The sequence below is a fragment of the Anguilla rostrata genome, chromosome 14 (genome assembly GCF_018555375.3).
Source record: "Anguilla rostrata isolate EN2019 chromosome 14, ASM1855537v3, whole genome shotgun sequence".
NCBI classification, from domain to species: domain Eukaryota; kingdom Metazoa; phylum Chordata; class Actinopteri; order Anguilliformes; family Anguillidae; genus Anguilla; species Anguilla rostrata.
This window is the reverse complement of record NC_057946.1, coordinates 37,415,973-37,443,060: the sequence shown is the minus strand read 5'-3', so window position 1 is coordinate 37,443,060 and position 27,088 is coordinate 37,415,973. Positions and strand designations below refer to the sequence as shown.

General features: G+C 51.7%; 1 protein-coding gene across 1 annotated transcript in view; it reads left to right on the top strand.

The window, feature by feature from the left end:
- Window positions 1-24,261, top strand: part of nup214 (nucleoporin 214) — a 61,049-nt gene extending 36,788 nt beyond the window's left edge. The window contains exons 30-37 of the mRNA XM_064308977.1: window positions 36-584; window positions 9,171-9,238; window positions 9,503-9,677; window positions 11,183-11,359; window positions 17,365-17,536; window positions 20,625-20,794; window positions 21,800-21,833; window positions 24,133-24,261. Of these exons, the coding sequence (XP_064165047.1) occupies window positions 36-584; window positions 9,171-9,238; window positions 9,503-9,677; window positions 11,183-11,359; window positions 17,365-17,536; window positions 20,625-20,794; window positions 21,800-21,833; window positions 24,133-24,166 (1,379 nt within the window). The 3' untranslated portion in view covers window positions 24,167-24,261. The remainder of the gene's footprint in view (window positions 1-35; window positions 585-9,170; window positions 9,239-9,502; window positions 9,678-11,182; window positions 11,360-17,364; window positions 17,537-20,624; window positions 20,795-21,799; window positions 21,834-24,132) is intronic.
- The last annotated feature ends 2,827 nt before the right edge of the window (window positions 24,262-27,088 follow it).

The window sequence follows — 27,088 nt, the reverse complement described above, 5'->3', positions numbered from 1 at the left end:
CAAGCCCCCGCCCCCTCCCCCTCCCCTGCTCCCTCCCCGCCCCGCCCCCGCCAGCAGCACCATTGTCACCACGGCGACCGTGTTCGGAGAGCCCGCCCCCGCCCCCGCCGCCGCCGCCAGCGCCGCGCCCTCCGGGTTCGGGTCCGCCGGGTTCGGGGGGGCGTCGCCGGCCGCCGGTTTCACCACGCCCGCGTTCGGGCAGCCCGGCGGGTTCGGGCAGCCCGCCCCCACCGGGGCCGGCACCTTCAGCTTCAGCCAGTCGGCCTTCGGGTCCGCCCCCGGGTTCGGGCAGCCGGCCCCTCCCCCCGCCGCCGCCGCTGCCGCCTCCGCCCCACCGCCGTCCAGCAGCGCGGGGGGGCTGTTCGGCTCGTCCGGCGCCCCGTCCGCCAGCTCCTTCTCCTTCGGTCACATGACCACCAGCGCCGGCGGCAGCGCCACCGACGGCAGCGGCGGCGCCGGGCTCTTCGGCCAGGGCGCCACGCCCGCCTTCGGCCAGCAGAGCTCCGCCTTCGGGCAGAGCTCCGTGTTCGGCGGCAACACCACCACCACCTCCTCCAGCGTCGCTTCGAAGCGTAATGGTGTACGTAGGTGTGTGTGCCCGCGGTGGTATGAGGTGGTGAGCGTGGGGTGCGTGTGTGAGCGTGTGCGCATGTGCATGCACGTGTTTGTACTTCCAAGTCCACAGGATGAACTGAGAATGAGTGAGACTTGCTGTCTCATTAGGGTGTCTAGGAGGACTTAGGGTTAGGGTTAGAATTAGGCTAAGGTTAGGGTTAAGGTTGGGCATGTAGTGGTTAGGGTTAGAGGTTACGGAATGAATGTAGTCAATGGAAATCAGTCAGAAGTCCTCACAAGTATAGCAATACATGCACGTGTGTGCGTGCGAACTAACAATCCTGCGTATGTCGCTGTTTTGAATAGGGACATCTCGTAGATCAAGCTAGATATCATTGCTATTTTATTTTACATTGAACCGCTGTTTGCTAAAGTTTAGAGAAGGCATTTTTGCTAAATAGACCAAATAGGGCTCGAATGCTGTTCTAATGTGGTCACAAATAAGTGGACAGATGATCCAGCTCGGTGGCCTAAGATATCGTTCCCTGTCAGATATTCTGTCTTATTGACTGCCCCGGTATGGAAACGTTTCAACTGCATTTTGATACTTGACCACGAAAAGCAAACTAGCTAGCTGACCGTGATTGAACCGTTTGGCTTTTGAAAACTCGGTCGCACACGTAATGTTGCTACCCGCAGGCTTCTTGACAATAAGTAAAAAGTGCAAAACCGGATTTTTAAATCTGTTTGGCGTGCTTTGAACCAGACAGCAGCTTTTTTTTTTTTGGCATTTTGAAATTTTCAACATATTTAATATTTTGCTAGACCTTTAACTGACAGCTTCATTGATTTCCTAAGGAATTCAAAGCTTTCCCCCTTTGGGTAGTTGTATCTAGTTCGAGCTCCTCAGAATGCTGTTTCTGGCTGTGTTCCGTTAGCCTAGCCTGTGCCTTGCCTACACCCTGTCGGTGACTTGAAATGATGACCTATCAGTGGGATTGTTTCAGTAAAGTTATGAAGTTCATTTATTATTACGCACACAAAGACTGTCCTTGGGCTCCGTCTGCACTGTTTTAATAAGCTATTTGAGTGTAGCGAAAGAAGGAAGGGAGGTTAAATTCTGTGAGCCGCGTTGATGGCTTTTCTTTTCTGTTCGTCTAAATTAAACGGCCCTCTAAACAGACATTGCTCGGTGCTTTCGCATTGCGGTGGATATTTTTGGTCGAATGCGTTCTGAATGTAGGCGAAAAGGAAACGCATTCAGGAAGCCCTGAGTCAGGCATCAAGTGTCACACGCATTTCTGTTGGGCGAGCTATTTAGAGTTAATGAACTTTACCGTAACGACTGTCTTAGAACAGGAAGTTAGGAGCCGTAGTAAAGTGCACGAGGGACGTGGGAAATGTAGTATCATAAGGAAGCAAATGGGATAGGACCACTGAACTGTATAAGAGCTTATAAACTATAAGTTATGCAGTTCATTGGACAGGATATCGGTGTTACATTTAGCATAGATTCAGCTGGTAAAATAGACGAAGCGATGCTCTGTTTATGCTAGTGCATTTTCAGTCTTTGGCAGAAGGCCGTAGCGACCGCATCAGTTACACAAATAAAAAGGTTAATGAAATGGATCTGTTTTGAGCTGGGATGTCGCAAGTGGGCAGCAGCTCTCTCCTTTTTATTTTTATTTTTTAAATCACGCACAAGGCCAATGATTTAATTATAAGCTCTTGCCCGGGGCGGTGGGGGATTTGTTATCTAACCCCCCCGCCCCCCCCCCTCCCTCGCCGCCATCGTTCCCGACCCGTCCTGTGCGTGAGCTCAACCTCAGATCCCCCATCATCCCTTTCGCCTTCCACGTCCTATGGGCTTGGCACCACGCCACTGATCTAATAGAGCTCCACATGTCCGCTTCATCCCCCCCCCCCCCACCACGCCAGATATTCCCATCTGCTTGTGCTGCTGTTGGGTTGGCCTCACGCACCATGCAGCCCAAAACCGGGCTGGATTTCTGAAGCCCACTTCCTGGTCTTGTTGAGAGACGTTGCTCACTCGCGCCAGTGCGGTTGGCTCCAGTATAGGTGTTTCAGCCACCCGTTTCAATGCAAGTCAATGGTAATAAAATGGTGGAAATACAAAGTAAAATTTTTCCCCACAAGGACAAGTAGTTGCAATAGGTGCCTTTTCTTCGTCTAACGTGCCAATTGAAGTCATTTTGTCTTTTCGACAGTGTTTTTAATGTTCTGCGGACGAATCGGACGAGTCACTGTATGTCACGCGCTTAGTGGATGCCCCTGGACCCAGCCCAGACTTCATCACCATGTCAGACCTGTTTTGGATTCAAATACTTTTCTGTGCTCTGTTGATCTTGCCTGGTGAAATTGAGCCTGCCAATATGACCAGAAGGTGGGGTTTGCACCTTTTGAGAGTATTTCATTGGTTCCAATACTCCAGACAAGATCTGTATAGTGTAGAAAAGTATTTGAATCAAAAACAAATACGTATTTGACCCAGATCTGGACCATATAAGACACTGCGGGTCGAAAACTTGCACTTTCCCGGTTTTGAAACGCTTCTCACATGCCCATGGAAAGTCAGTGGTTGATGTCACAGTCATTTTGTCCTTATTTTATTTCTACAGTCCGTCCTTAGCAACAGTTACAGTTTCATTACGAGCACTCAGCTCATACGTGAATGGTTGAACTGTCGCCAGTTTGTTTCTGTTGAACGGAAGTGACTTCGCTGCTGTTTGAATTACGCTCCACATTTGTTTATCAGTCTGTCAGAGCTAGTTACTATGCTAGCTCTTACCGAAGCCCCTTTCTATAACAGAGTGGACACTTTAGCTAACGGTTAGCATTCGTAGACTTGCCGGCATCTTTGGTGAACATCCGCCCCCTTATCAGTTCTTTGGTTCACCTGAGTTCATTTTCGAGGAATGTGCAAAAAGTTTATTTTTAAAAAGAATTCGATGTTTATGAGATGTTTGAAATGAGCTCAGCTCGGTTACGGCATGGAGATTTATCTGGGGGTCCGGCAGGAGGACCGGGCCCTTAATAGCGCCAGGAAGCAGTCGCTGCCGCTGTGGGACCCGGCGGGAGAGGTCGGGGGTCAGCAGGGGTCAGCGGGGGGTCATGTGCTACCCGTCGCCAGGCAGGTCCCGTCCAGGGCCGGGAGAGGGGGGCCAGGGGAGCGGTTCTTTCCCAGGCATTCCCAGAATTCCCCTGCAGGGGCCGAACACTTGGGTGGGCCACCTCCCAGACCAGCTGACCCGAGTCAGCCGGCTGGCCGAGCCGCACCCAGTGTGCCCTCCCCTCATCTGGGAGAGCCCAAACCAGCTGACCCGCTGCTCTGGCACTGGGTGAGCATCTGGGCTCATTTTTAACATTTTTTTAGCGGTTTGCCCCCCTGTAACCTCAAACAGTGTTTCATATGGAATTTAAGGAGCCTGCGTGTGTCTGTCTGTATGTCTGTCGGTCTGTGTGTCTGTCTGTGTGTGTGTGTGTGTGCGTGTCTGTGTGTCTGTCTGTGTGTGTCTGTCTGTCTGTGTGTGTCTGTGTGTCTGTGCTGTGTGTGTCTGTGTGTCTGTCTGTGTGTGTCTGTCTGTCTGTGCTGTGTGTGTCTGTGCTGTGTGTGTGTGTGTGTGTCTGTGCTGTGTCTGTCTGTCTGTCTGTGCTGTGTGTGTGGCAACTTCGGCACAGCCAGCTAGCAAAGCCGTTTCCCCTGGCAATGGCTACGAGCTGCTGTGTACCGTCCACCGCGTCAGAGGACGAGGCTAAAATCAAAATTTCACCCCCACGACAACCCCCCCCCCCCCCCCCCCCCGGAAAAAAGCGGAAAAGACTTCAGGCTTTTAATCGGTTTATTGATCGCTGCGATCGATTCGTTTGTCTGAACGTTTGCTCTCGCCCCGGAAACCGTCCCTGTCTAGACAGCTCCCTGGTTATGGGGTCTTGTACCAGAGCGATCTGTTAGTTTTTTAACTTTTTTTTTTTAAAAAGTTTTTTTTAAAATTTTTTAAAGATTTTTTGTATGAGTTTTGTGATGAGATTTCAAGTAGTCATGGTAAGAGTTGCTGTTATCGCAGGGAAGCTTGGTTAGGAAACTTTTTTTTTACCCTTCAATCGGTCTGTCATACTATTTTTTTATTCTTTTTTTTTTTTCTTTCTTTCTTTCATTATTTCTGGCCTTTGATAATTGAAAGCGTCTGGTTGTCCCATAATTCCCTGGACTGTGTTTGAAAAGCAGTCTCTTCCTCTGCAGCTATAAATGACTTTCCACGTTTTAAATAAACCTGCAGATTCGCCACCTCTATCTCTCGCTCTCAGCTCTTCCTTAAACTCTGAGTGGAAAAAACCCCCAGCTTTCGCTGAAGCTAAAATCCCCTAATCTTTTCTTTTTTAATGTTTTTTTTTTTGAGGTACATTGCGGTCTGTCGTATCCCACAGGTACTACTCAACCTTCACTCTCTTCTGGTTGGCAAAATCTGCCACAAATTCAAAAGCGCGACAATAGTTTCCGCTAACTGATTTTTTGTTTGTGATTTATTCGTGCCAAGCGCCTGGTCCCATGGGTTCACGGTTTTTTTATAAGTGACTGTGGTTTGGTTTCAGTCCCACAGTCACGAGAGAAAAGAAGTTATAGCGCCTGACCTCTCATCTGAAGCACTGCTCCATGAGGTCCTGACTTCTTGTGGTCATTTAAGGTTCTGCAGTGGATTTGCATTGAGGTTAAGGCTAAATAAGCTTCCTTTCTTCACTAGCTTCTTTTGAATGTTAACTGTTCTCTCTAGGACCAGGAACAACCTGAATTACACTAGTTCGTGTTTGGATACCTTTTTTGTTAAATCATCCCATTGAGTGCTCCTGTGGTGGTTGCATTATAATGTCATTCTGAATATTATATTCCGAGCCTAATGTAGTCGTGTCACATGTCACCATTATTAATCGTTCGGAGAGATAAGTCCCTTCTGTTCTCACTGCAGGTTCCATGTCGTGTTATCCCAAAGCCCGCAGCGTCACCGCTAGTACCCCCCCCCGATACCGGCCCGTGTGTGGACCCCTGTGTGGACCCCTGTGTATGAACACCAGCGGCGATAGCCCACATCATAATCACAATAATAATAGCCTCCTGGCCGGGCGCGACAGCAGGTGTAGGGGCCCATAAAAGGCAGCCCAGACAGCGCGAGATATTCACCGCGGTTCGGCTCCCCGTGCCCCCCCCCCCCCCCCGTGCCTATTTATATCCCTGGACGGGCCGGTTCTCTCGCCTGCAGCATAGTTTTTTTTATCGTAATGAGGCTGAGGACAGGAGTGTGTTTCCACAGCAGTCTGTTCTCTGCCCAGAAGACCGTTCATCAGCATAGCATGTTAGCAGGCTAGCTGAATTGGCCTGTTAGCGGGCTGGCTGATTTAGCATGTTAGCGGGCCAGCTGAATTGGCCTGTTAGCGGGCTAGCTGAATTGGCCTGTTAGCGGGCTGGCTGATTTAGCATGTTAGCGGGCCAGCTGAATTGGCATGTTAGCAGGCTAGCTGAATTGGCCTGTTAGCGGGCTAGCTGAATTGGCCTGTTAGCGGGCTAGCTGATTTAGCATGTTACCAGGCCAGCTGAATTAGTGTGTTAGTGAGCTAGCTGATTTAGCATGTTAGAATGATAGCTGATTTAGCGTGTTAGCGGGCCAGCTGAATTAGTGTGTTAGTGAGCTAGCTGATTTAGCATGTTAGAATGATAGCTGATTTAGCGTGTTAGCGGGCCAGCTGAATTAGTGTGTTAGTGAGCTAGCTGAATTAGCGGTATTGCCAAGCCAACATGCTCATTCAGCATATTTGCCCATTTTCCTATGGTTTGCCTTTCTGCATTTACTGCTTAGTGTTTAAGCTGTTCATGCCTCACAGAACGCCTATTCATTCTTTTCTGCTGATCCTTTCATTTAGTCGCAGTTCTCAGTTAGTATTTTGTTATTGTTTGTATTTTTGTTGCCGTATTGATGGTTCATTTTTGGCCAGCCCGCTGTATCGGTCACAGCAGCTCACAATGGGGTGGGGGTGGGGTGGGGGGGTGGAGGCAGCCGCTGCGGTGTTATTTACAGAGTAACACCCTCCGCCCACACACTGTTAAAAATGTCTCGTGTAAAACAGTTTCTGCTTAGAGGGACCGCCCAATTTCCACGAGGAGACAAACTTAAACTCTACAATAACGGGGGTGTCGTGGGCAGTGGTCCTGACAGTAAATGTGGCAGTTTGGATAGGTGTAATCTGCATGAATACAAAGGCGTCAAAAATAAATAGTAAAACTATTTAGTGAAAGTCGTTGGTAAAAATATGTAGTGAAACATAGATGTCAATAATAATTTTTTTTGTGGTTTTTGGGACTGTGATCTTTACAGAGAGAGTAAGGGGGTTGAGTGTTTGAGGGTTTGGTAAAGAGAGAGGAAGGGGTTGAGTGTTTATGGGTTTGGTACAGAGAGAGTAAGGGGGTTGAGTGTTTTTAAAATTTTGTTACAGAAAATAAGGAGGTTGAGTGTTCATGGGTTTGGTACAGAGAGAGATAGGGGGTTGAGTGTTCATGGGTTTGGATCAGAGAGAGGAAGGGGGTGGAGTGTTTATAGATTTGGTACAGAGAGAGGAAAGGGGCTGAGTTTTATTGGTTTGGTACAGGGAGGGGTTGAGTGTTTATGGATTTGGTACAGAGAGTGGAAGCGGGTTGAGTGTTTATGGGTTTGGAACAGAGAGAGGACAGGGTTGAGTGTTTATGGGTTTGGAACAGAGAGAGGACAGGGTTGAGTGTTTATGGGTTTGGTACAGAGAGAGGAAGGGGTTGAGTGCTTATGGGTTTGGTACAGAGAGGTAGAGGGTTGAGTGTTTATGGGTTTGGAACAGAGAGAGGAAGGGGTTGAGTGTTTATGGGTTTAGAACAGAGAGAGGAAGGGGTTGAGTGTTTATGGGTTTAGAACAGAGAGAGTAAGGGGGTTGAGTGTTTGTGGGTTTGGTAAAGAGAGAGGAAGGGGTTGAGTGTTTATGGGTTTGGTACAGAGAGAGTAAGGGGGTTGAGTGTTTTTAAAATTTTGTTACAGAAAATAAGGAGGTTGAGTGTTCATGGGTTTGGTACAGAGAGAGATAGGGGTTGAGTGTTCATGGTTTGGATCAGAGAGAGGAAGGGGGTGGAGTGTTAAGATTGGTACAGAGAGAGGAAAGGGGCTGAGTTTTATTGGTTTGTACAGGAGGGGTTGAGTATTTATGGATTTGGTACAGAGAGTGGAAGGTGAGTGTTTAGGGTTTGGAACAGAGGAGACAGGGTTGAGTGTTTATGGGTTTGGAACAGAGAGAGGACAGGGTTGAGTGTTTATGGGTTTGGTACAGAGAGAGGAAGGGGTTGAGTGCTTATGGGTTGGTACGAGAGGTAGAGGTTGAGTGTTTATGGTTTGGAACAGAGAGAGAAGGGGTTGAGTGTTTATGGGTTTAGAACAAGAGAGAAGGTGAGTGTTTTGGTTAGACAGAGAGGAAGGGGTTGGTGTTATGGGTTTGGTACAGAGAGAGATCGGGGGTTGGGTGCTTATGGGTGTGGTGCAGAGAGAGGAAGGGGGTTGAGTGCTTATGGGTTTGGTGCAGAGAGAGGAAGGGGTTGGGTGCTTATGGGTGTGGTGCAGAGAGAGGAAGGGGTTGGGTGTTTATGGGTGTGGTACAGAGAGAGGAAGGGGTTGGGTGCTTATGGGTTTGGTGCAGAGAGAGGAAGGGGTTGGGTGCTTATGGGTGTGGTGCAGAGAGAGGAAGGGGTTGGGTGCTTATGGGTGTGGTACAGAGAGAGGAAGGGGTTGGGTGCTTATGGGTGTGGTGCAGAGAGAGGAAGGGGTTCGGTGTTTATGGGTTTGGAACAGAGAGAGGAAGGGGTTGGGTGCTTATGGGTTTGGAACAGAGAGAGGAAGGGGTTGGGTGTTTAAGGGTGTGGTGCTGCAGTTTGAGCAGGCAGATTTAGGGGAGGTAAAGCTGAGCGCACTGAGGCCCTCCTCAGTGTGAACCTGCTGTGGTCAGACTGGCTAATGAGCTCTGTTATGTCACTGAGCTTATCACACAGCCGAGAGCTGGGAGTGCACACTGTGGGGGGGGGGGGGTGGGGGGAGTTATTCCCCAACCCACTGCTCCTGCGCGCACACACACACACACACACACCATACACACACGCACACACACACACACACAGGGGGCCGGCGCGTACCTGAACAGCCCCACGCTCCCAGCAGAGTGCTGTAAGTGCAGAAAAGACCCTGCAGGTGAGCAGACTCAAACACACTCAAACACAGTGCGGCTTCAGCATGGAGCCTGAGGAAGAGTATGGCCCAAACCACTGCTCCTGCGCACACACACACTCACACACACACAGACTCAAACACAGTGCGGCTTCAGCAGGGAGCCTGAGGAAGAGTATGGCCCAAACCACTGACCGCAGGAGACCTGCTGCCCAGAATGCGGCTGGATTCTTCACACGCTCCTGTGTGTGTGTGTGTGTGTGTGTGTGCGTGGGCGTGCGTGTGCGCGTGTGTATTTTCAGTGGGTGTGTAGCATAGTGCTTGTAAGTGTTTGATAGAGAGACACATTCACCTCTGTCCTCCCCCCCCCCACAGCCTTCGGGAGCACCTCCACCCCATCTGTGTTTGGGCAGCAGGGCACCACCAGCACAGTCTTTGGACAGGTAATGTCCACTCGAGCTCTGAGCCAGAATGCAGTGCAGATCCAATGGCATTCTTCCATGTGTGAAGATGATTCGTATGGGCTGTGCCCCGATAGAACTGTGTCCTTACGTACCTGTGTTTGTGTGTCTGTGTGTGTATCTGTGTGTGTGTGTGTGTATGTGTGTGTGTGTGTGTGTGTGTGTGTGTATGTGTGTGTGTGTGTGTCTGTGTGTGTATCTGTGTGTGTGTGTGTGTGTGTGTGTGTGTGTGTTCCACCCCAGCAGGCTGGCTCTGGCGGGGCGCTGTTCGGCTCGGGGCCGAGCGGCGCGGCGGGCGGCTCTGCGGGGGCGGGCGGCGGCTTCTTCAGCGGCCTCGGCGGGAAGCCCAGCGAGGACGCGGCCAATAAGAACCCGTTTGGGTCCACGACCTCCGGCGGCTTCGGGCAAGCCAACCAGACCGGTAAGAGTCCTCCTCCGCACCTACAGTGTCATCGCCTGCGGCCTTACACGAGCACTAATCACCGCCATCCTGCCTCTTACCTTTCCGCACATTAGTCATTCGCTTACCCAGAGTGCCGTGCACTGCGCATGTCATTGCTGCTCATCTGTTTATATGGTGGGATATTTCACAAGCTGAAGGCCGCAGCAGCTGTGCCCCGCTGGGATTTGAACCCGCAAACCTGGTTGCCTAACCTCTATGTCATGTCCGTTTCGAAAGAGCAAAAAAAACGATGAGCAGTAGATGCTGATAGCAAAGAGGCACAAAAGGCTTAACGTTTTACCCATGATCCTTTGTGTGGAGGTCGCTGGCGCACGGTCCTATCAGCTTGTGCGGCCGCCGAGTTCGATGGGAAGGGGAGTCCCTTATCTATCCGATGGCCGCGCCGAAGAGCTTAAATGAGCAGAGGGGGAGATTATCTCCTTTCCGTTCTTCGCTTCAGAGATCGCCATCTTTGCCTCCCGCACGGCGTCACTGTAAATCAGCCTCCCCCGGTGATAACTGCAGCCGAACCGTACAGCCCCAACACCACTCCCCCCCTCCACCCCCCGAAATTTACCCCCGGGGGTACGATGTGATATGATACGATACAACTTTATTGTCAGTTTGCACTGAAATTCATTTTGCATCCTTAGGCAGTTCCTTTCAAGAGATTACATACAGATTAAACATATGACACTTATCATTGACGTACAAAACGCATCAAACAGTCATGACAAACATACGTATCACATTATATCCTCTGGATTCAGATCTCAATTAGCAGCACACTGGTTTTGGTTTAGCAACAGGATAGACTGATGTATAAAAGAATCCTGCAGCCTGTTGCGTTAATGGGGCTAGCTGACATTAGCACAGGTATTAGCGCTGCTAATTGCGTTAGCCTGGGTTCATTCGTTTTTCTTTGGCTTTCCTTCTGTCTGTTTGTGACGTGCAAGTCAGCGCTCTCTTTACTCACCTCTGGTCTGCCGCGAGCCGCCACCGAGCAGACATCACCATCGCGTCCGCGAGGGAGCCCGCGTCGTGGCGATGAGTTAGCGTGTTTCGCATAGCGGGCATGGGGTGGGGGGTGATCGCTTTAGGACCGCCTCCTTGCCTGACGGCTGCAGGTGGATAGATGGAGGTCTCCAACTCGCACAGCGCAGGACTCTGGGATAGGTCCCATATCAGGAATGTACTGGAAATTTAACATTTCCGTATGCTACATCTAATGCATCAGCACGTCAAAGCACTTCGCTATATATGGCTATTATACAATCGTTGAGCCTTTTATATATTGCAGGGTATATGTTTCTTTGAAAATGACGGTGACGTGAAGTGCCTTTGTATTCATGTTCTCAGAAACGCGGGCGTGTTCGCGGTTGTGGTGCGGTATGGTTCTCTTGTTGCGGTGTGGCTGAAGTGGTGTTTTACGCGGCTGGTGGTTTTCGCCCGGTTTGGGTTAGACCCCTCTGTCTGTGCCCCAGGGTCCAGCAGCCTGTTTGGGAACAGCGGGGCCAAGGCCTTCGGGTTCGGGACCGTGCCCGGGCCCGGGACCGCGCCGCCCTCCTTCGGGGAGCCGAAGCCCAGCGGCACCTTCAGCACCGGGGTGGGGAGCGTGGCCGCACAGGGGTTCGGCTCCTTCACCAGCCCGGCCAAAACAGGTACACTGCCCCGCCCACAGACAGGTACGCCGCCCCGCCCACAGACAGACAGACAGGTACACTGCCCCGCCCACAGACAGGTACGCCGCCCCGCCCACAGACAGACACACGGACAGGTACACTGCCCTGCCCACAGACAGACACACGGACAGGTACACTGCCCCGCCCACAGACAGGTACGCTGCCCCGCCCACAGACAGGTGCGCCCACAGACAGACACACGACAGGACAGCCCTGCCCTGCCCAGACAGACACACGGACAGGTACACTGCCCCGTCCACAGACAGACACACGGACAGGTACGCTGCCCCGCCCACAGACAGACACACGGACAGGTACATCGCCCCGCCCACAGACAGACACACGGACAGGTACACTGCCCTGCCCACAGACAGGTACGCTGCCCCGCCCACAGACAGGTGCGCCCACAGACAGACACACGGACAGGTACACTGCCCTGCCCACAGACAGACACACGGACAGGTACACTGCCCCGCCCACAGACAGGTACGCTGCCCCGCCCACAGACAGGTGCGCCCACAGACAGACACACGGACAGGTACACTGCCCTGCCCACAGACAGACACACGGACAGGTACACTGCCCCGCCCACAGACAGACACACGGACAGGTACGCTGCCCCGCCCACAGACAGACACACGGACAGGTACATCGCCCCGCCCACAGACAGACACACGGACAGGTACACTGCCCTGCCCACAGACAGGTACGCTGCCCCGCCCACAGACAGACACACGGACAGGTGCCCCTACCCCGCCCACAGACAGACACATGGACAGGTACACTGCCCCGCCCACAGACAGACACACGGACAGGTACACTGCCCCGCCCACAGACAGGTACGCTGCCCCGCCCACAGACAGACACACGAACACTTTCCCTGTTACTCACGCACTGACTGACTCGCTCACTGAGCCACTGACTGACTGCCTGACTGAATGGCTGATTGCAAATGTTGAAATGCAACGAAGCATAATTAGGTTAACCTTTAAATAGCTTTGCACCATATGGTCAGTATAGTCTGGATCATTAGTGTCGGAGCATGCATAATCCATAAAATGTGATTCCCCGTCCAGAATAAGGTTGCCAATGTTAATGTAAAACACAAACAGGGTGAACTGTATCATATTCAAAGCAATGTTCTAACATTGCTTTGAAAGATAACCTTGAATGTTTTTCTTTCTTTAATCATCAAACTCATTAGTTCTCGGGCTCAATATTTACGCGGCCGAATTCAGCATTTTTATAGCTTTAATTTCGTCCGAATATTGCGTCATTTACATTTTTGTATAATGTTCGTATCTTGAAGCAGTCATTGTGATGCTGATCAGGCCCTGTTGTTACACTGCTCCAGATTTAATGCTACATCAGGGGATTTATTGTGATAAATAACTCGGGGACAGTATCAGCATTTTAAATTTTCACGCCCCCATCCCTGTGAAGTGACATCGCTTTTTTTCCCCTCTGAGTTCGTTGGGGGTGCTGGGTGCAGTGCATTTGTTTCCTCCAGGTTTAGGGTTCCTTTCTCCCCTTTCTGGCTCTATCTCTTAGTGAGCAGGGTTCTGTTAGAGAGCGGGGTTCTGTTAGAGAGTGGGGTTCTGTTAGAGAGGAGGGTTCTGTTAGAGAGGAGGGTTCTGTTAGAGAGCGGGGTTCTGTTAGAGAGCGAGGGTCTTTTAGAGAGGAGGGTTCTGTTAGAGAGCGGGGTTCTGTTAGAGAGCGGGGGTTCTGTTAGAGAGGAGGGTTCTGTTAGAGAGTGGGGTTCTGTTAGAGAGTGGGGTTCTGTTAGAGAGTGGGGTTCTGTTAGAGAGCGAGGGTCTTTTAGAGAGGAGGGTTCTGTTAGAGAGTGGGGTTCTGTTAGAGAGTGGGGTTCTGTTAGAGAGGAGGGTTCTGTTAGAGAGCAGGGTTCTGTTAGAGAGCGGGGTTCTGTTAGAGAGCGGGGTTCTGTTAGAGAGCGGGGGTTCTGTTAGAGAGTGGGGTTCTGTTAGAGAGCGGGGTTCTGTTAGAGAGCGGGGGTTCTGTTAGAGAGCGAGGGTTCTGTTAGAGAGTGGGGTTCTGTTAGAGAGGAGGATTCTGTTAGAGGGGAGGGTTCTGTTAGAGAGGAGGGTTCTGTTAGAGAGCGGGTTTCTGTTAGAGAGGAGGGTTCTGTTAGAGAGTGGGGTTCTGTTAGAGAGGAGGGTTCTGTTAAGAGAGTGGGGTTCTGTTAGAGAGTGGGGTGCTGTTAGAGAGGAGGGTTCTGTTAGAGAGGAGGGTTCTGTTAGAGGGGAGGGTTCTGTTAGAGAGGAGGGTTCTGTTAGAGAGGAGGGTTCTGTTAGAGAGCGGGGTTCTGTTAGAGAGGAGGGTTCTGTTAGAGAGGAGGATTCTGTTAGAGAGTGGGGTTCTGTTAGAGAGGAGGGGTCTGTTAGAGAGTGGGGTTCTGTTAAAGAGCGGGGTTCTGTTAGAGAGGATGGTTCTGTTAGAGGGTGGGGTTCTGTTAGAGAGGAGGGTTCTGTTAGAGAGCAGGGTTCTGTTAGAGAGCAAGGTTCTGAGAGAGGAGGGTTCTGTTAGAGAGGGGGTTCTGTTAGAGGGGAGGGTTCTGTTAGAGAGTGGGGTTCTGTTAGAGAGGAGGGTTCTATTAGAGAGGAGGGTTCTGAGAGAGGAGGGTTCTGTTAGAGAGGGGTTCTGTTAGAGTGGGGTTCTGTTAGAGAGCAGGGTTCTGTTAGAGAGGGGTTCTGTTAGAGAGGAGGGTTCTGTTAGAGAGGAGGGTTCTGTTAGAGAGTGGGGTTCTGTTAGAGAGGAGGGTTCTGTTAGAGAGGAGGGTTCTGTTAGAGAGTGGGGTTCTGTTAGAGAGGAGGGTTCTGTTAGAGAGGGGGGTTCTGTTAGAGAGGAGGGTTCTGTTAGAGAGTGGGGTTCTGTTAGAGAGGAGGGTTCTGTTAGAGAGGAGGGTTCTGTTAGAGAGTGGGGTTCTGTTAGAGAGGAGGGTTCTGTTAGAGGGGAGGGTTCTGTTAGAGTGTGGGGTTCTGTTAGAGAGGAGGGTTCTGTTAGAGAGCGAGGGTCTTTTAGAGAGGAGGGTTCTGTTAGAGAGTGGGGTTCTGTTAGAGAGTGGGGTTCTGTTAGAGAGGAGGGTTCTGTTAGAGAGTGGGGTTCTGTTAGAGAGGAGGGTTCTGTTAGAGAGGAGGGTTCTGTTAGAGAGTGGGGTTCTGTTAGAGAGTGGGGTTCTGTTAGAGAGGGGGTTCTGTTAGAGAGTGGGGTTCTGTTAGAGAGGGTTCTGTTAGAGAGGAGGTTCTGTTAGAGAGTGGGGTTCTGTTAGAGAGTGGGGTTCTGTTAGAGGGAGGTTCTGTTGAGAGGGAGGGTTCTGTTAGAGAGGGGGTTCTGTTAGAGAGGGGTTCTGTTAGAGAGGAGGGTTCTGTTGAGAGGAGGGTTCTGTTAGAGAGTGGGGTTCTGTTGAGAGTGGGGTTCTGTTAGAGTGGGGTTCTGTTAGAGAGCGGGGTTCTGTTAGAGAGTGGGGTTCTGTTAGAGAGTGGGGTTCTGTTAGAGAGGAGGGTTCTGTTAGAGAGTGGGGTTCTGTTAGAGAGCGGGGTTCTGCTAGAGAGGAGGGGTCTGTTAGAGAGTGGGGTTCTGTTAGAGAGTGGGGTTCTGTTGGAGAGGAGGGTTCTGTTAGAGAGGAGGGTTCTGTTAGAGAGCAGGGTTCTGTTAGAGAGTGGGGTTCTGTTAGAGAGCGGGGTTCTGCTAGAGAGGAGGGGTCTGTTAGAGAGTGGGGTTCTGTTGGAGAGGAGGGTTCTGTTGGAGAGGAGGGTTCTGTTGGAGAGGAGGGTTCTCTTACGTACACAAGTGTGAAAATGAGTGTCTGTGTTACAGTTGCCGTCTCTGTGTCTGAGGTGTCCCACCTGGGCTCATTACAAAGCTGCCAGATTTGCAGTAAAAATGTCAGCCGGCTCGATAAAGGCAGAAATAGCTGAGCATCGTTTCATGGATTTCTTGTCTCGGAGTTTGCAGAGCTGCGGCGTTGGCTTGGTGTAATTGATCGCGTTTCTGCTAACTTTCTGCGCACGTTTGTGCGTTCGGCTTCTGGGACCGCGCGTGCTTTTTCAGCGCTGAGCTGCAGTTATAAACGCAGAATTTTCTGCTTATGCAACTTTACAGCGTACTTTACCCGCTCGAAAGACGCGCTGTGAGTTTGCGGTCCCCTCCAGCAGCTCGCGGGCGGTGTAGGCGAGGCCGTACAGGGAGTGTAATCCGGTTTCACTCGCCCAATCAATTATTCACCCCTCGCGTGACGTGGAGGGGCGGCTGAAATATCAGAGCCCGCTCCGGCGAGGCTTCCAGAGAGCGCGGTCGCTACGCGCCACAACGGAACACGAACCCGCCCTGTGTGCGTGTGTGCGTGTGCGTGCGAGTGTGTGTGTGTGTGTGTGTGTGTGTGTGTGCGTGTATGTATGTGTGCATTTGTCTCTGCATGCGTGTGTGTGTGTGCACGTGTCTCTGCGTGCATGTGAGCGTACGTGTGTGTGTGTGTGTGTGTGTGTGTGTGTGCATGTGTTTCTGCGTGCATGTGAGTGTACGTGTGTGTGTGTGTGTGTGTGTGTGTGCATGTGTTTCTGCGTGCATGTGAGCGTACGTGTGTGTGTGTGTGTGTGTGTGTGTGTGTGATGTGTTCTGCGTGCAGTGGCGTACTGTGTGTGTGTGTGTGTGTGTTGTTGTGTGTGTGTGTGTGCATGTGTTCTCTGCGTGCATGTGAGCGTACGTGTGTGTGTGTGTGTGTGTGGTGTGTGTGTGCGTGCATGTGTTGTGCATTTGTCTTGCATGAGCGTACGTGTGTGTGTGCTGTTCTGCGTGCATGTGAGCGTACGTGTGTGTGTGTGTGTGCATGTGTTTCTGCGTGCATGTGAGCGTACGTGTGTGTGTGTGTGTGTGTGTGTGTGTGTGTGTGTGCGTGTGTGTGTGTTGTCTGCTGGTGTGTGTGTGTGCACGGTTCTGCTGCATGTGAGCGTACGTGGTGTGTGTGTTGTGTGTGTGTGTGTGTGTGCGTGTGACTGTTGCGTGTGTGGGTGTGTGTGGGTGTGTTTGTGCGTGCGTGCGTGCGTGTGCGTGCGTGCGTGCGTGTGTGTGTGTGTCTCTGCGTGCATGTGAGCGTGTGTGTGTGCATGCAGGAGCATGTGTGTGTGTGTGCGTGTGTGTGTGTGCATTTGTCTCTGCGTGTGTGTGTGTGTGTGTGTGCATGCAGGAGCATGTGTGTGTTTTTGAGGGCAGGTTTTTTGGCCCATTGCTATGCCGATATAAGTTTTTAAAAAATAAGTGTTTCTTTGGTATTACTTAATAGAAAGCAAAATGGTTAACCAAGATTATTCCCAGTAATTTATTTTTTTTGGGATATAGATCATCTTAAGAGACCCCCCCCCCCCCCCCCCAGCCCCAGCAGTAGTGCCAGTTTTAGGAAAACTCTGGGGCCGGTCTTACGCATCTAAGAAACACACAGCGGTGGCTCGTCCTACTTTCTGACCTTAAGAGAAAAAAGCGAGGTCATCACACTCCCGGGTTTTCTGAGTCCGTCGTGACTGATTTTAACGAGAGAAGAACGGTGGAACCCGTGGCTCTATTAGACCAAGCTCAGAGACCACTGGTTCTGAACTTCGCTCGGTGTTTTTGGGCAGGTTCCTGTGTAACTAGGGGAGTTGCTCGGGTTAGTTACCTGAAACGCCCAGCCTTCCTGTGTCGCGTCTAATAAAAGAGGAAACCGGCTCAAACTGGCTGTTTAGCAGGTGAAGCCAAAAAGTGTGCGAAGGACTGAACTATGAACAGGAGACACGCGTGCTCTCAGTCAATATGTTTAGATTTTATAAGTTTTTATTAAAAACATGGATGCTTTTGACCCTGTTATCAGGCCTTTATCAGAATGAGTCGAATGGCTAGACAGTAGGACCAGAGCATGGATGTGTTCAGTCCTGTGTGGTGTGGGGAGTCATTTTTTCCTTCCTCTCTCCCCCCCCCCCTCCCCCCCCCCCGAGCAGGTGGTTTCGGCAGCGCCCCCGTGTTCGGGAGCCCCCCCGCCTTCGGGGGCTCGCCGTCGTTCGGGGGGGCGTCGGCGTTCGGGGCGGCGCCCTCCTTCAGCACCCCCCTGGCGCCCGCGCCCGCCAAGGTCTTCGGCGAGGGGACGGCGGCCGCCAACGTGGGAGGATTCGGGTGAGTGCCCGTCCCTAGCCTAGCGCCGAACCCGTGACCTTCAGGTGGCGAGGCCGGCTCCTTGCCCATCACACTGTAGGGCACAAAACGCATCACCATTTTCATACAGGGCTCAGCTCCTTTTCATAAAGGTGGTTTTGGTGTTTTGCTTTTGTCCCCTTGTCCTCCTCCCCCACCCCCCCCTCCACAATCTTATTATGTCAACGTTATTTGTGCTCCCACATTTTTTTTAAAATTGGAAAGTGATATTTTTAGCCACTGCGTTTGGAAACCACGTGTAACAGGTCTCATCAGAGACTGCGAAACAAACGGAATCTCGTCTTTACTTAATCTTATCAGGCGGATTTATCTGAGAAAATCTTTTTTAGGGTTTTTTTTTTGTACTTTCAGAGGGATTATTATTCCCCTGGGAGTGTGGGGGGGGAGGGGGGGGTACACCCCCCAGGTCTGTGGTCTGGCCGCTGGTGCCGCCATGTTAAAAATCACAGAGCTCCCGAGGCAGCGGATTATGTGGAGATAATCCTGGAGCTGGGCGCTTGCCTGGGGCAGATTAAGTGGCGGAGCCCGCCCCCTCCCTCCTGTGCCCCGCCCCCTCCCGCCCCCTCCCCTGTGCCCCGCCCCCTCCCTCCTGTGCCCCGCCCCCTCCTTCCTGTGCCCCGCCCCCTCCCTCCTGCCCCCTCCTCAGTGCCCCGCCCCTCCTCTGCCCCGCCCCTCCTTCCTGTGCCCCGCCCCCTCCCTCCTGTGCCCCGCCCCCCTCCGCCCGCCCCTCCTCCGTGCCCGCCCCTCCCTCCTGGCCCCGCCCCTCCCTCCTGTGCCCTGCCCCCTCCCTCCTGTGCCCGCCCCTCCCTCCTGGCCCTGCCCCCTCCCTCCGTGCCCGCCCTCTCCGTGCCCTGCCCCCTCCCCTGTGCCCGCCGTTTCGCTCTCCCGTTCGCGGCTCGGCTCCGGCAGGAAGTAAATCTGGCCCGGGGCGACGGGCTCGGCGACAGGGAGGGCAGCCGCTGAAAAATGGTCTCCTGAATTGGGGTCGGGGGGGTCAGCGGCGCCTCGGACCGCCGCTCAGATTAGATACGGGAGCGGGGCGGGCCCGCTTATGACCCTGGCCAGTCTGCTCCCACCAACGCACACTCCTACCCCCCACCGCCCCACCCATGGCCCTTATCTCAGACTGCGAGGGGAGGGGGGGGCACCTTCAGCCCAAACTGACCCTGGAGAAAGCTGCATATGAACGCGGTATGGGAGAGGTGGCGGGGGGTGGGGGGGGGTTAGGGGTAAGGCTGCAGGTATCAAGGCCGGCTCATTTTAGAGATGCAGGGGGGGGTTAGGGGTAAGGCTGCAGGTATCAAGGCCGGCTCATGTTTAGAGATGCGGGGGGGGGGTGGTAGTGGGTAAGGCTCATTTTAGAGATGGGGGGGGTTAGGGGTAACGGCCTCATTTTAGAGATGCAGGGGGGGGGTTAGGGGTAAGGCTGCAGGTATCAAGGCCGGCTCATTTTAGAGATGCAGGGGGGGTAGGGGTAAGGCTGCAGGTATCAAGGCCGGCTCATTTTAGAGATGCAGGGGGGGGGTTAGGGGTAAGGCTGCAGGTATCAAGGCCGGCTCATTTTAGAGATGCAGGGGGGGTAGGGGTAAGGCTGCAGGTATCAAGGCCGGCTCATTTTAGAGATGAGGGGGGGTTAGGGGTAAGGCTCTTCAGGTATCAAGGGGGATTTAGAGATCAGACCGTAGTTAGCTCTTCCACATGGCGCTCCATTAGAGGGGGGGGGCGGGGGTAAGGTTGCTAGAGATTCAGGCTGCGCTCGTTTTGAAGCTTTGCTCGGGGGTTAGGGTAGGCGCAGGTATCAGGCGCTCATTAGAATGCAGGGGTGGGTACGCAGGTATCAAGGCCGTATTTGGATGGGGGTTAGGGGAGCTGCAGTATAGGCCGGCTCTTTAGAGATGAGGGGTGGGTAGCGCAGTATCAGGCGCTCATTAGAGTGCAGGGGGTTGGGTTCAGGTATCAGCGGTATTTAGAATGCGGGGTTGGGGTAGCTGCGTACAAGGCCGGCCTTTAGAGATCAGGGGTTGGGTAGGCTGCAGTATCAGGCCGCTCTTTAGGATGCAGGGGTTAGGTAGGCTGCAGGTATCAGCGCTCTTTAGAGATGCGGGGGGGTTGGTAGCTGCAGTATCAAGCGGCTATTTAGAGATCGGGGGTGGGTAAGGTGCGGTATCAAGGCGCTCATTTAGAGATGCAGGGGTTAGGGGTAGGCGCGTATCAGGCGCTCATTGAGATGCGGGGGTTAGGAGGCTCTTTAATGCGGGGTTTACGATCACGCAGTCTCTTTCCACGTCTGACCTCCAGAGCGGGGGGGGGGAGGTGAAATGGTTGCTAGAGAAATTCGGCTTTCCCTCTGCGCTCGTTTTTGAAGCTTTGCTCCATTTCTCTCTAGTTTTTGAGAACGAGGACTTTCAGGCATCAATCAAAGGAGCGATTAACCCCCCCCCCACCCTTTCCCCCCCCAGGGAAGACCTCTCACAGTTTTTGGTTTCCCCATTTTCCCTTCAGACAGTATGGTTATAATCTTCAGCTGGCCTTTCGTCCGTTGTAGACACTTGAGGAAGCTTCTGGTAATAGCCTGTATGGGCTTGTCTGTTTGTCAAAAGTAAAAAATAAATAAAAAAATGTCGGAAAATTGAAGTTTTTTTTAGAACCTATGTTTATGGTCCATGCTTATTGTCATTCATATTGTTACTTTCCAGTGTCGAACCATTTTCTGCGATGGTAATTATTTCTTTTGTACCAGAACCAGCAGTAACTGTGTTCATGCTATTATGATGTTACAATGCTCCGTTTAATGCTGAAGAAGCATTTAATTTCTGAATAATGCTTCATGGAAATAGTGCACACTCCACCGTGCCTAATTTTATTGGTGAATTGTGTTTATTCAGCCTTGCGTCTTGCCGATATTTCTCATTATTCTGGGTTGTAATGGCTGGATTGCTCAGTATTATTGAAGCTTATTCGGCAGAAGGTGGAGACAATTGTGGAAGGCGGAGCTTGGTTTCCTGGTCACCTTTACTGTCGTCTGATTGGCTCCCTGACTGTCCTGCAGGTTCGCCTCTGCTTCCAACGCCCCGACCTTCGGCAGCCTGGCCAATCAGAGCGCCCCGTCGTTCGGCGGCCTGGCCAATCAGAACGCCCCGTCTTTCGGGAGCCTGGCCCAGCAGGGCCCCGGGTTCGGCAGCCAGAGCAGCGGCTTCCCCGGGTTCGGGTCCCCGGCAGGTGAGTCGCAGTTTACCCACAATCCCCGGCTGCTTCGCTCGAGCGTCTGTCTTTCCGATCGCTTTTGAGTGTAGGGACGCGGGAACTACGTTTCCCTTGCTCCTGAACAGATTACACGGCTCTTATTGTTTTAAAGGAAGTTATGTATCGTTTATGTTGGGGGTGGGGGGGGAGTAATTTTTTTTTTTTATTATATTTTATGACATTTTTTTGAGGATAGCGCAGCATTCTGAGCTGAGGCGGGGCATTGCTCCGTCCGGCCAAAGGAACGCGCCGCCACTTCCTGTGGAAGGGAGGGTGGGGTGGAGGCGTGTCCGAGCTGCGCTGGAGCGTAAATAAATAAGCATGTTTGCCGGGCGGGGCGTTTCTGGGCGGGTGAGCCGCCGTTAGCGTCACCGCCCGCGCCCGAGGGGCGTGGCCGGCCGGGGCAGCGGTTGCCGTGGGGACGGCGGCACGCTAAGTAGCCCACGTTCTGTGGCACAACTCCAGGCTCCCAGAATAACACCATGTCCCTCTTTATCTTCAGACCTGGAGAGAGAACCAGGAAAACGTTTTAGATGTCTCTGTCTCTCTCCCTCCCTCTCTTTCTCCCTCTTCCCTTTGCTCTCTCTCTCCCTCCCTCTCTTTCTCCTCCTTCCCTTCTCTCTCTCTCTTTCTCCCTCCCTCTCTTTCTCCCTCTTCCCTTTTCTCTCTCTCTCTCTCCCTCCCTCTCTCTCCATCCCTCCCTTTCTTTCTCTCTCTTGCTGTCTTCCTCCTTCCCTTCTCTCTCTCTCTCTCTCGCTCTCATTTTGTCTGTAGTTCATGTCTCGGGGTCATCTTGCAGTAAATGTCAGAGAATCTAGAGAAGACACTTGATTCAGTTTTTTTTTTTTACTTTTTGTACACGTGTCACTGAACAGCCATCACTGTCAATCAGAGTCGCACAGCGCCTCATCTGTACGCAGGAAAATACGGTTTTTTTTTTAAGGGAATCAGACTAACGCGACGTTTGCGTTTCCTTTATAGCTTTCTCTGGCGGCGGCTTTGGGTCCACAAATCAGTAAGTATTGATTTCTGCGTCTGTGCGTGTCTGTGTGTACGTGTGTGTGTGTGTCTGTGCGTGTGTCTGTGTGTGCGTCTGTGCACGAGTACGTCAGTGTGTGCGTCTGTGCGTGTTGCTCTTTTTGAGTTTTTGAGCTTTTGAGCTCTGTCGCCTCTGTCATGTGGCCGGCCCCTTAATATCTCCCATGATCCTCTGCTGTGTTCAGAGGATTCTGGAAAAAGGCCTCCTGTCCTTACCCCACTGCACTTCTTCATTTTCAACCTCCCCCATCCCCTCAAACAAGGTCCCCTGTCATACTGCTGAACCCACAGCCAATCAGCTGTCAGCAGGATTTCTCTCCCCGTCCCCCTGTGCCCCCCCGTCCCCCACCAAGGAGGCCCTCCTGTTCAGAGATCTGACATCTGATAAATATTCAGTAACTTTCCTTTGTGTGTATATATATATATGTACAGTGAGCTTCATAATGTTTGGGACAAAGATGTATTTTTTTCTTGATTTGGCTCTGTATGTACTCCCCAATTTTAGATTTGCAATCAAACGATTCACTTGTGGTTAAAATTGCAGATTGTCAGCTTTTATTTAAGGAACAAATGGCTTCCCAGGTGTTTTTTTTATTAGCCAGGTGTGTTCTCTGTTGCTTTGTTGGTACAGGAATGAGAGCTCTCAGTATCTAGTTTTGATTCTCGACTTTGGAGTCTGTTACTGGTGTTTGTCAGCATGAGTACCAGTGAAAGTCAAGGAAGCCATTATGAGGCTGAGAAATAAGAAAAAAAACAGTCAGTGACATTCGCCAAGCCTTGGACTTACCCCCCTTCCAACAGCTTTGGGATCAGTTGGAAAGCCAGCGTCGAGCCAGGCCTAATTGCCCAATCAGTGCCCCACCTCACTAATGCTCTTTTGAATGGAAACAAATCAGCGCAACAATGCTCCAAAATCTCGTAGAAAGCCTTCGCAGAAGAGTGGAGATTGTTATATCAGCGAAGGGTGGGCCAACATCATATTAATGCCCGTAATTTTGGATGAGCAGTTTGATGTCAGGTGTCAATTCACTTTTGGCCATGTAGTGTAAGTGTAGAATGTGCATTTTAACCACAAGTTAATTGTTTGATTACGAATCTAAAATTCTGGAGTACAGACCCAAATCCAGAAAATGTCTTTGTCTCAAGTATTATGGAGCTCATTGTGTGCGTACATATGTGTTTGAAGAGTTTTGTTCCACAGCAAGATATATCCATTTTAGGATGAAAACAAACTTGTCTGAAGTACATTCCTCGATATCTACAAAAATATGATTGTTTTGTACGTAGAGGACATAGGATAGCTAACATCTTTTCAAATCATTTTATGAAGAGTAGTTGGCACTTTTTAAAAATGGTGGATATCTCATTTTGTGAACAGTGCTCTTCATATATATATATATATATATATATATATATATATATATATGTCTGTATGATCTTTCAACTGATGAGCAAGTTTCAGCATCTTTTGACCGTTAATTTGCTCTCAGAAGGAACTTTCGAGCAGCCTATCAGAGCGCCATTCCTGTGCATGTCAGTGATGATGATGATGATGGCGTTCCCCTTCACGTGTGCAGGACGTCAGCGTCCGCCATTTTATCTCTGAAACGCCAGCTCACGTGGCCACTCAAGTGCAGCATACCAGAGAGAACTGCGACTATAAGAACACCGACAGGCCAATATGTGATAAAACCGCAATGCTACAGTTTCCTGTGCTCTGCTGTGGCGGACATCTTAAAGGATAGCGGTAAAGGCTACGGCGCTAAGATGTTCCGGCAGACCCCCCCTGCGGAGGGTTGGTCGGACTCCCTGTCCATCACCGTGCAGGAGTGGGCGGGTACAAGCTGTTGCTATGGGGCAGCGAGGAAGGGGCCCTCCCCACACACAGTTCTGGCCATTTACCTCCCCCCCCATCACCCCCCACGCCCCAGGGCTTCTCTCCTGGAGACGCTGCCTCTCATTGCCCACTCCTAGCCCCCTGCCCCCTCCTGATGCCCTGCCCTTTTGCAGCTTGAGTGGCTGATGAGGTCATCGCACCTAGGGCACTGTGAGTCAATGCGACTTCGCCGTGACCTCAGCGCGACCTCACCAGTCTTCCTCCCCGATGATTCCGTCTCCCTCCGGATGCTCTGGATCCCGTTCGGTCGTTCAGAATAGCGGTTTTGAGGGCCGGGAGGAGCGCCAGTCGGCGTCCGAGACGACGCTCCCCGCAGACCCCTCCTGTTCAGCCCTCAATCTTTTCTTTCTTTTTTTGGTGTTTTTCTTTACTTTTGCAGATCTTCTCAAACGTTCGCCGGTTGGAGAAGCTAGTTATTGTATACCCTGTCGGGGGACACAACAGGTGTGACCAGCGGCTCTTCGTCTGCAATCAAGCTTTTTTTGGGTGGAAGACGTTGGGAGGGGGGAGTGGGGTGGGTGGGGGGGGTGGAAGATGCTGGGGGGAGGGGTGGAAGACGCTGGGGGAGGGGGGTTGTCGGGGTGGAAGATGCTGAGGGGGAGGCACAGAGTCCACAACTAGACTTTGACCATGGACGTGCAAGTCCTCGGTCAGGATTGGGTCAGTTCCATTTCAATTAAGACGAAGACCCGCCCCCTACGAACCATGAGGATTTATTAAGTTAAGGAATTTCTTTGTTGGATTGGAACTGATCCAAACGCTGTTGAAGGTAGAAACAAGTGGACTGTGTCTTCAGAAAATCTAAGGGAAGCAGATCCTTGAAGACGCTCAGTATCAGTAGGGTTTTAGACAAAGAGAATTGGGAAGGAAGTTATTTTGATTAGGTTGTTGTTTAGTTTGTGTGAACTGGTCTGTCTGTCATTTCTCCTTTCGTTGATTTCGTAGCAGTTTTTACTCAGGAGTCATTTGAAGCTCGTAGTAACGTAACATGGGTGCTTAAAAAAAAAAGACAAGCCAACAAGGTTGCAAAAATGAAGGACGGCAAAGGTAACGTAGTAATACGTTTATATCAGTGTGAGTTTTTTTTTAATTGTTTTATTTTAATGTTCAGATGAAATGCTGTGTTGTCTAGAGCTGAAGCCCTCCCTCCCCAAAATCTGTCAGATTGATCATTTCTGCCCCCCCCTGACTCCATTATTTATCGCACCGGCGGAGGGATAGAACCGCGAGATAGAGGGCAAAGAAATGTTGTCATCAGATCCAAATAAATCCCTACACCGCTGACAGGAGCTCAAAGCAGATATCGCCATGTTATTCCAGAGGCGTTTTCCATTGCCCCTGATGGACTGGGATGTGACAGGACTTCCGAAAAGAATGAATTGTATACCGCTCTCTTTTTTTTTGTTTTGTTTTGTTTTGTTTTGTTTTTAGAACTGAATCCCTTTTCCTTGGCACACTGTATATTTTATAGCTGGAAAGTGGGAAATAAACTCGGCTATTTTCAATCTGCCTTTTCCGCGCGGTCTCTTCATTAACGCGCTGGGACTTGTGCCGTGCGTTAATTGGACCCGCTGTATATTTTTGTTTTAATTTTTAAGTGCCTCCGGCGTGATTCGCCACAAACTCGTTAAATTGGCGGAAATGTGTTTAGATTGCTTTTTATAAACTGTCGAAGAACCCCCTCCCCTGCGTGAAGCTTTGGTGCTGGAAAAGGGCATCGCTGAAGGTCATGAATCTTACAAGGAGGAGTAATTATTAAGGTGGGGGTTTGAGAACAGAGGGAGCGGGCTTCCAGGGAAGGGTGCTGTGGTAGTTAGCGTTAGCCGCGCTACCGTGTAGTTCAGGAGCCTGGTTTTGAATGCTGGAGTCTGCACTGTTGACTAGCTTTTGGTTTGTTTTTTTTTGTTTTGTCTGTTTTCTTTTTTGTCTGCTGTACTGAGGATAGGCAGACGAAAAGAAAAAAAAACGAGGCGCGTGTTCAGTGTCCGTGAGAATGCGACCGGACGGTCAGCTGCCCACGCCCGTGCTTTGCCCCGCCCCTCCTTTTGTTGTCGCGCGTGCCCTGCGAAACTCGCCAGGCTGTAAAAATAGACTCCTGTCTTCTGAGGGGCGGGGTCCGGGGACGGCCGGGGAACGGGGAGCGTCGCCCGGCGCCTCGTACCCCCTCCCGAGGCGGCTGCAGCTGTGACGTCCAGCCGGGCGGGATTCCGGAATGCCGGGGTCGCATCACGTGACATCCCCCACCCTCCCCCCCACCCCCCCCCACACACCCCAGCTCCCTCTCGGAAGCCACATTCCATTTCCCATCAGGCTTTGCCTGAGCCACAGAGGCTGCTGCCCGGTTCTCTGGCTTCCTTAACATAAACTCTGGAGAGAAATCCCGTTTTTTTTTTTTTTTTTTTTTTTAAGCCTTCACCATCAGTAATGAAAGGCTAAGGAAAGTGCCGGCGGTTTGGGACTTCACCGGTGCTCAGAAATAATATTACGTTGCCAGGCCTTTACCTCCGGGCATCTTTGACCTCCGCCGCCCACCAGACCGGTGAAAGCTTTCATGGTGGAAGCTCACCATCGCCGCGGTCGCGATGAGGACTCTTTACGACGCACCGTATTAAGGGAATGGTAAATGGACTGCATTTATATAGCGCTCTTATCCAAAGCGCTTTACAATTGATGCCTCTCATTCGCCAGAGCAGTTGGGGGTCAGGTGCATTGCTCAAGGACACTTCGACACGCCCAGGGCGGGGTTTGAACCGGCAACCCTCCGACTGCCAGACAATCGGTCTTACCTCCTGAGCCATGTCACCTCGGGAAATATCAGAAAGATTCTCGGGGGGGAGATTGAAAGATTGGCACTTGGCATCTCGGTCCCAGAAAGTGGGGGAAGTGGTCTGTGATTGGCTGTTGCCACAAGGCTGCCCCGCCTCCCCATATAACACCGACCTCCGCGACAGCTTCTGCCTTCCTCTCTCGTTTTCCCTTTTCCCGCTCTTTTGTCCTCCTGCCTCGCGCCGTTTCCACGGCGAGCCTAGCCGCGCCGCGGTACACGCTCGCGCTCTGGCACAGCAGCTGTCGGCCCGGAATCCAGACAAGAATAACCCCCCCCATCCCCGCTCCACCCCATACCCCCCCCCACCCCCGCTCCGGCCCTCACACACCGAATTGTTGGCATTGCTCAAAGTCTGAACGTTGTTACCTCCTTGGTTCCTTAATTGCCAGAACCCCTGTTTTTTGCTGAGGGGGTCTTTCCGCTGGGACGGGGGGTCCGTTTTGGTGGTTTCAGTGCTCCAAAAAGCGCAGCGGCGCAGAGGGTTAGATTCATCGTGAGGGTGTCAGGA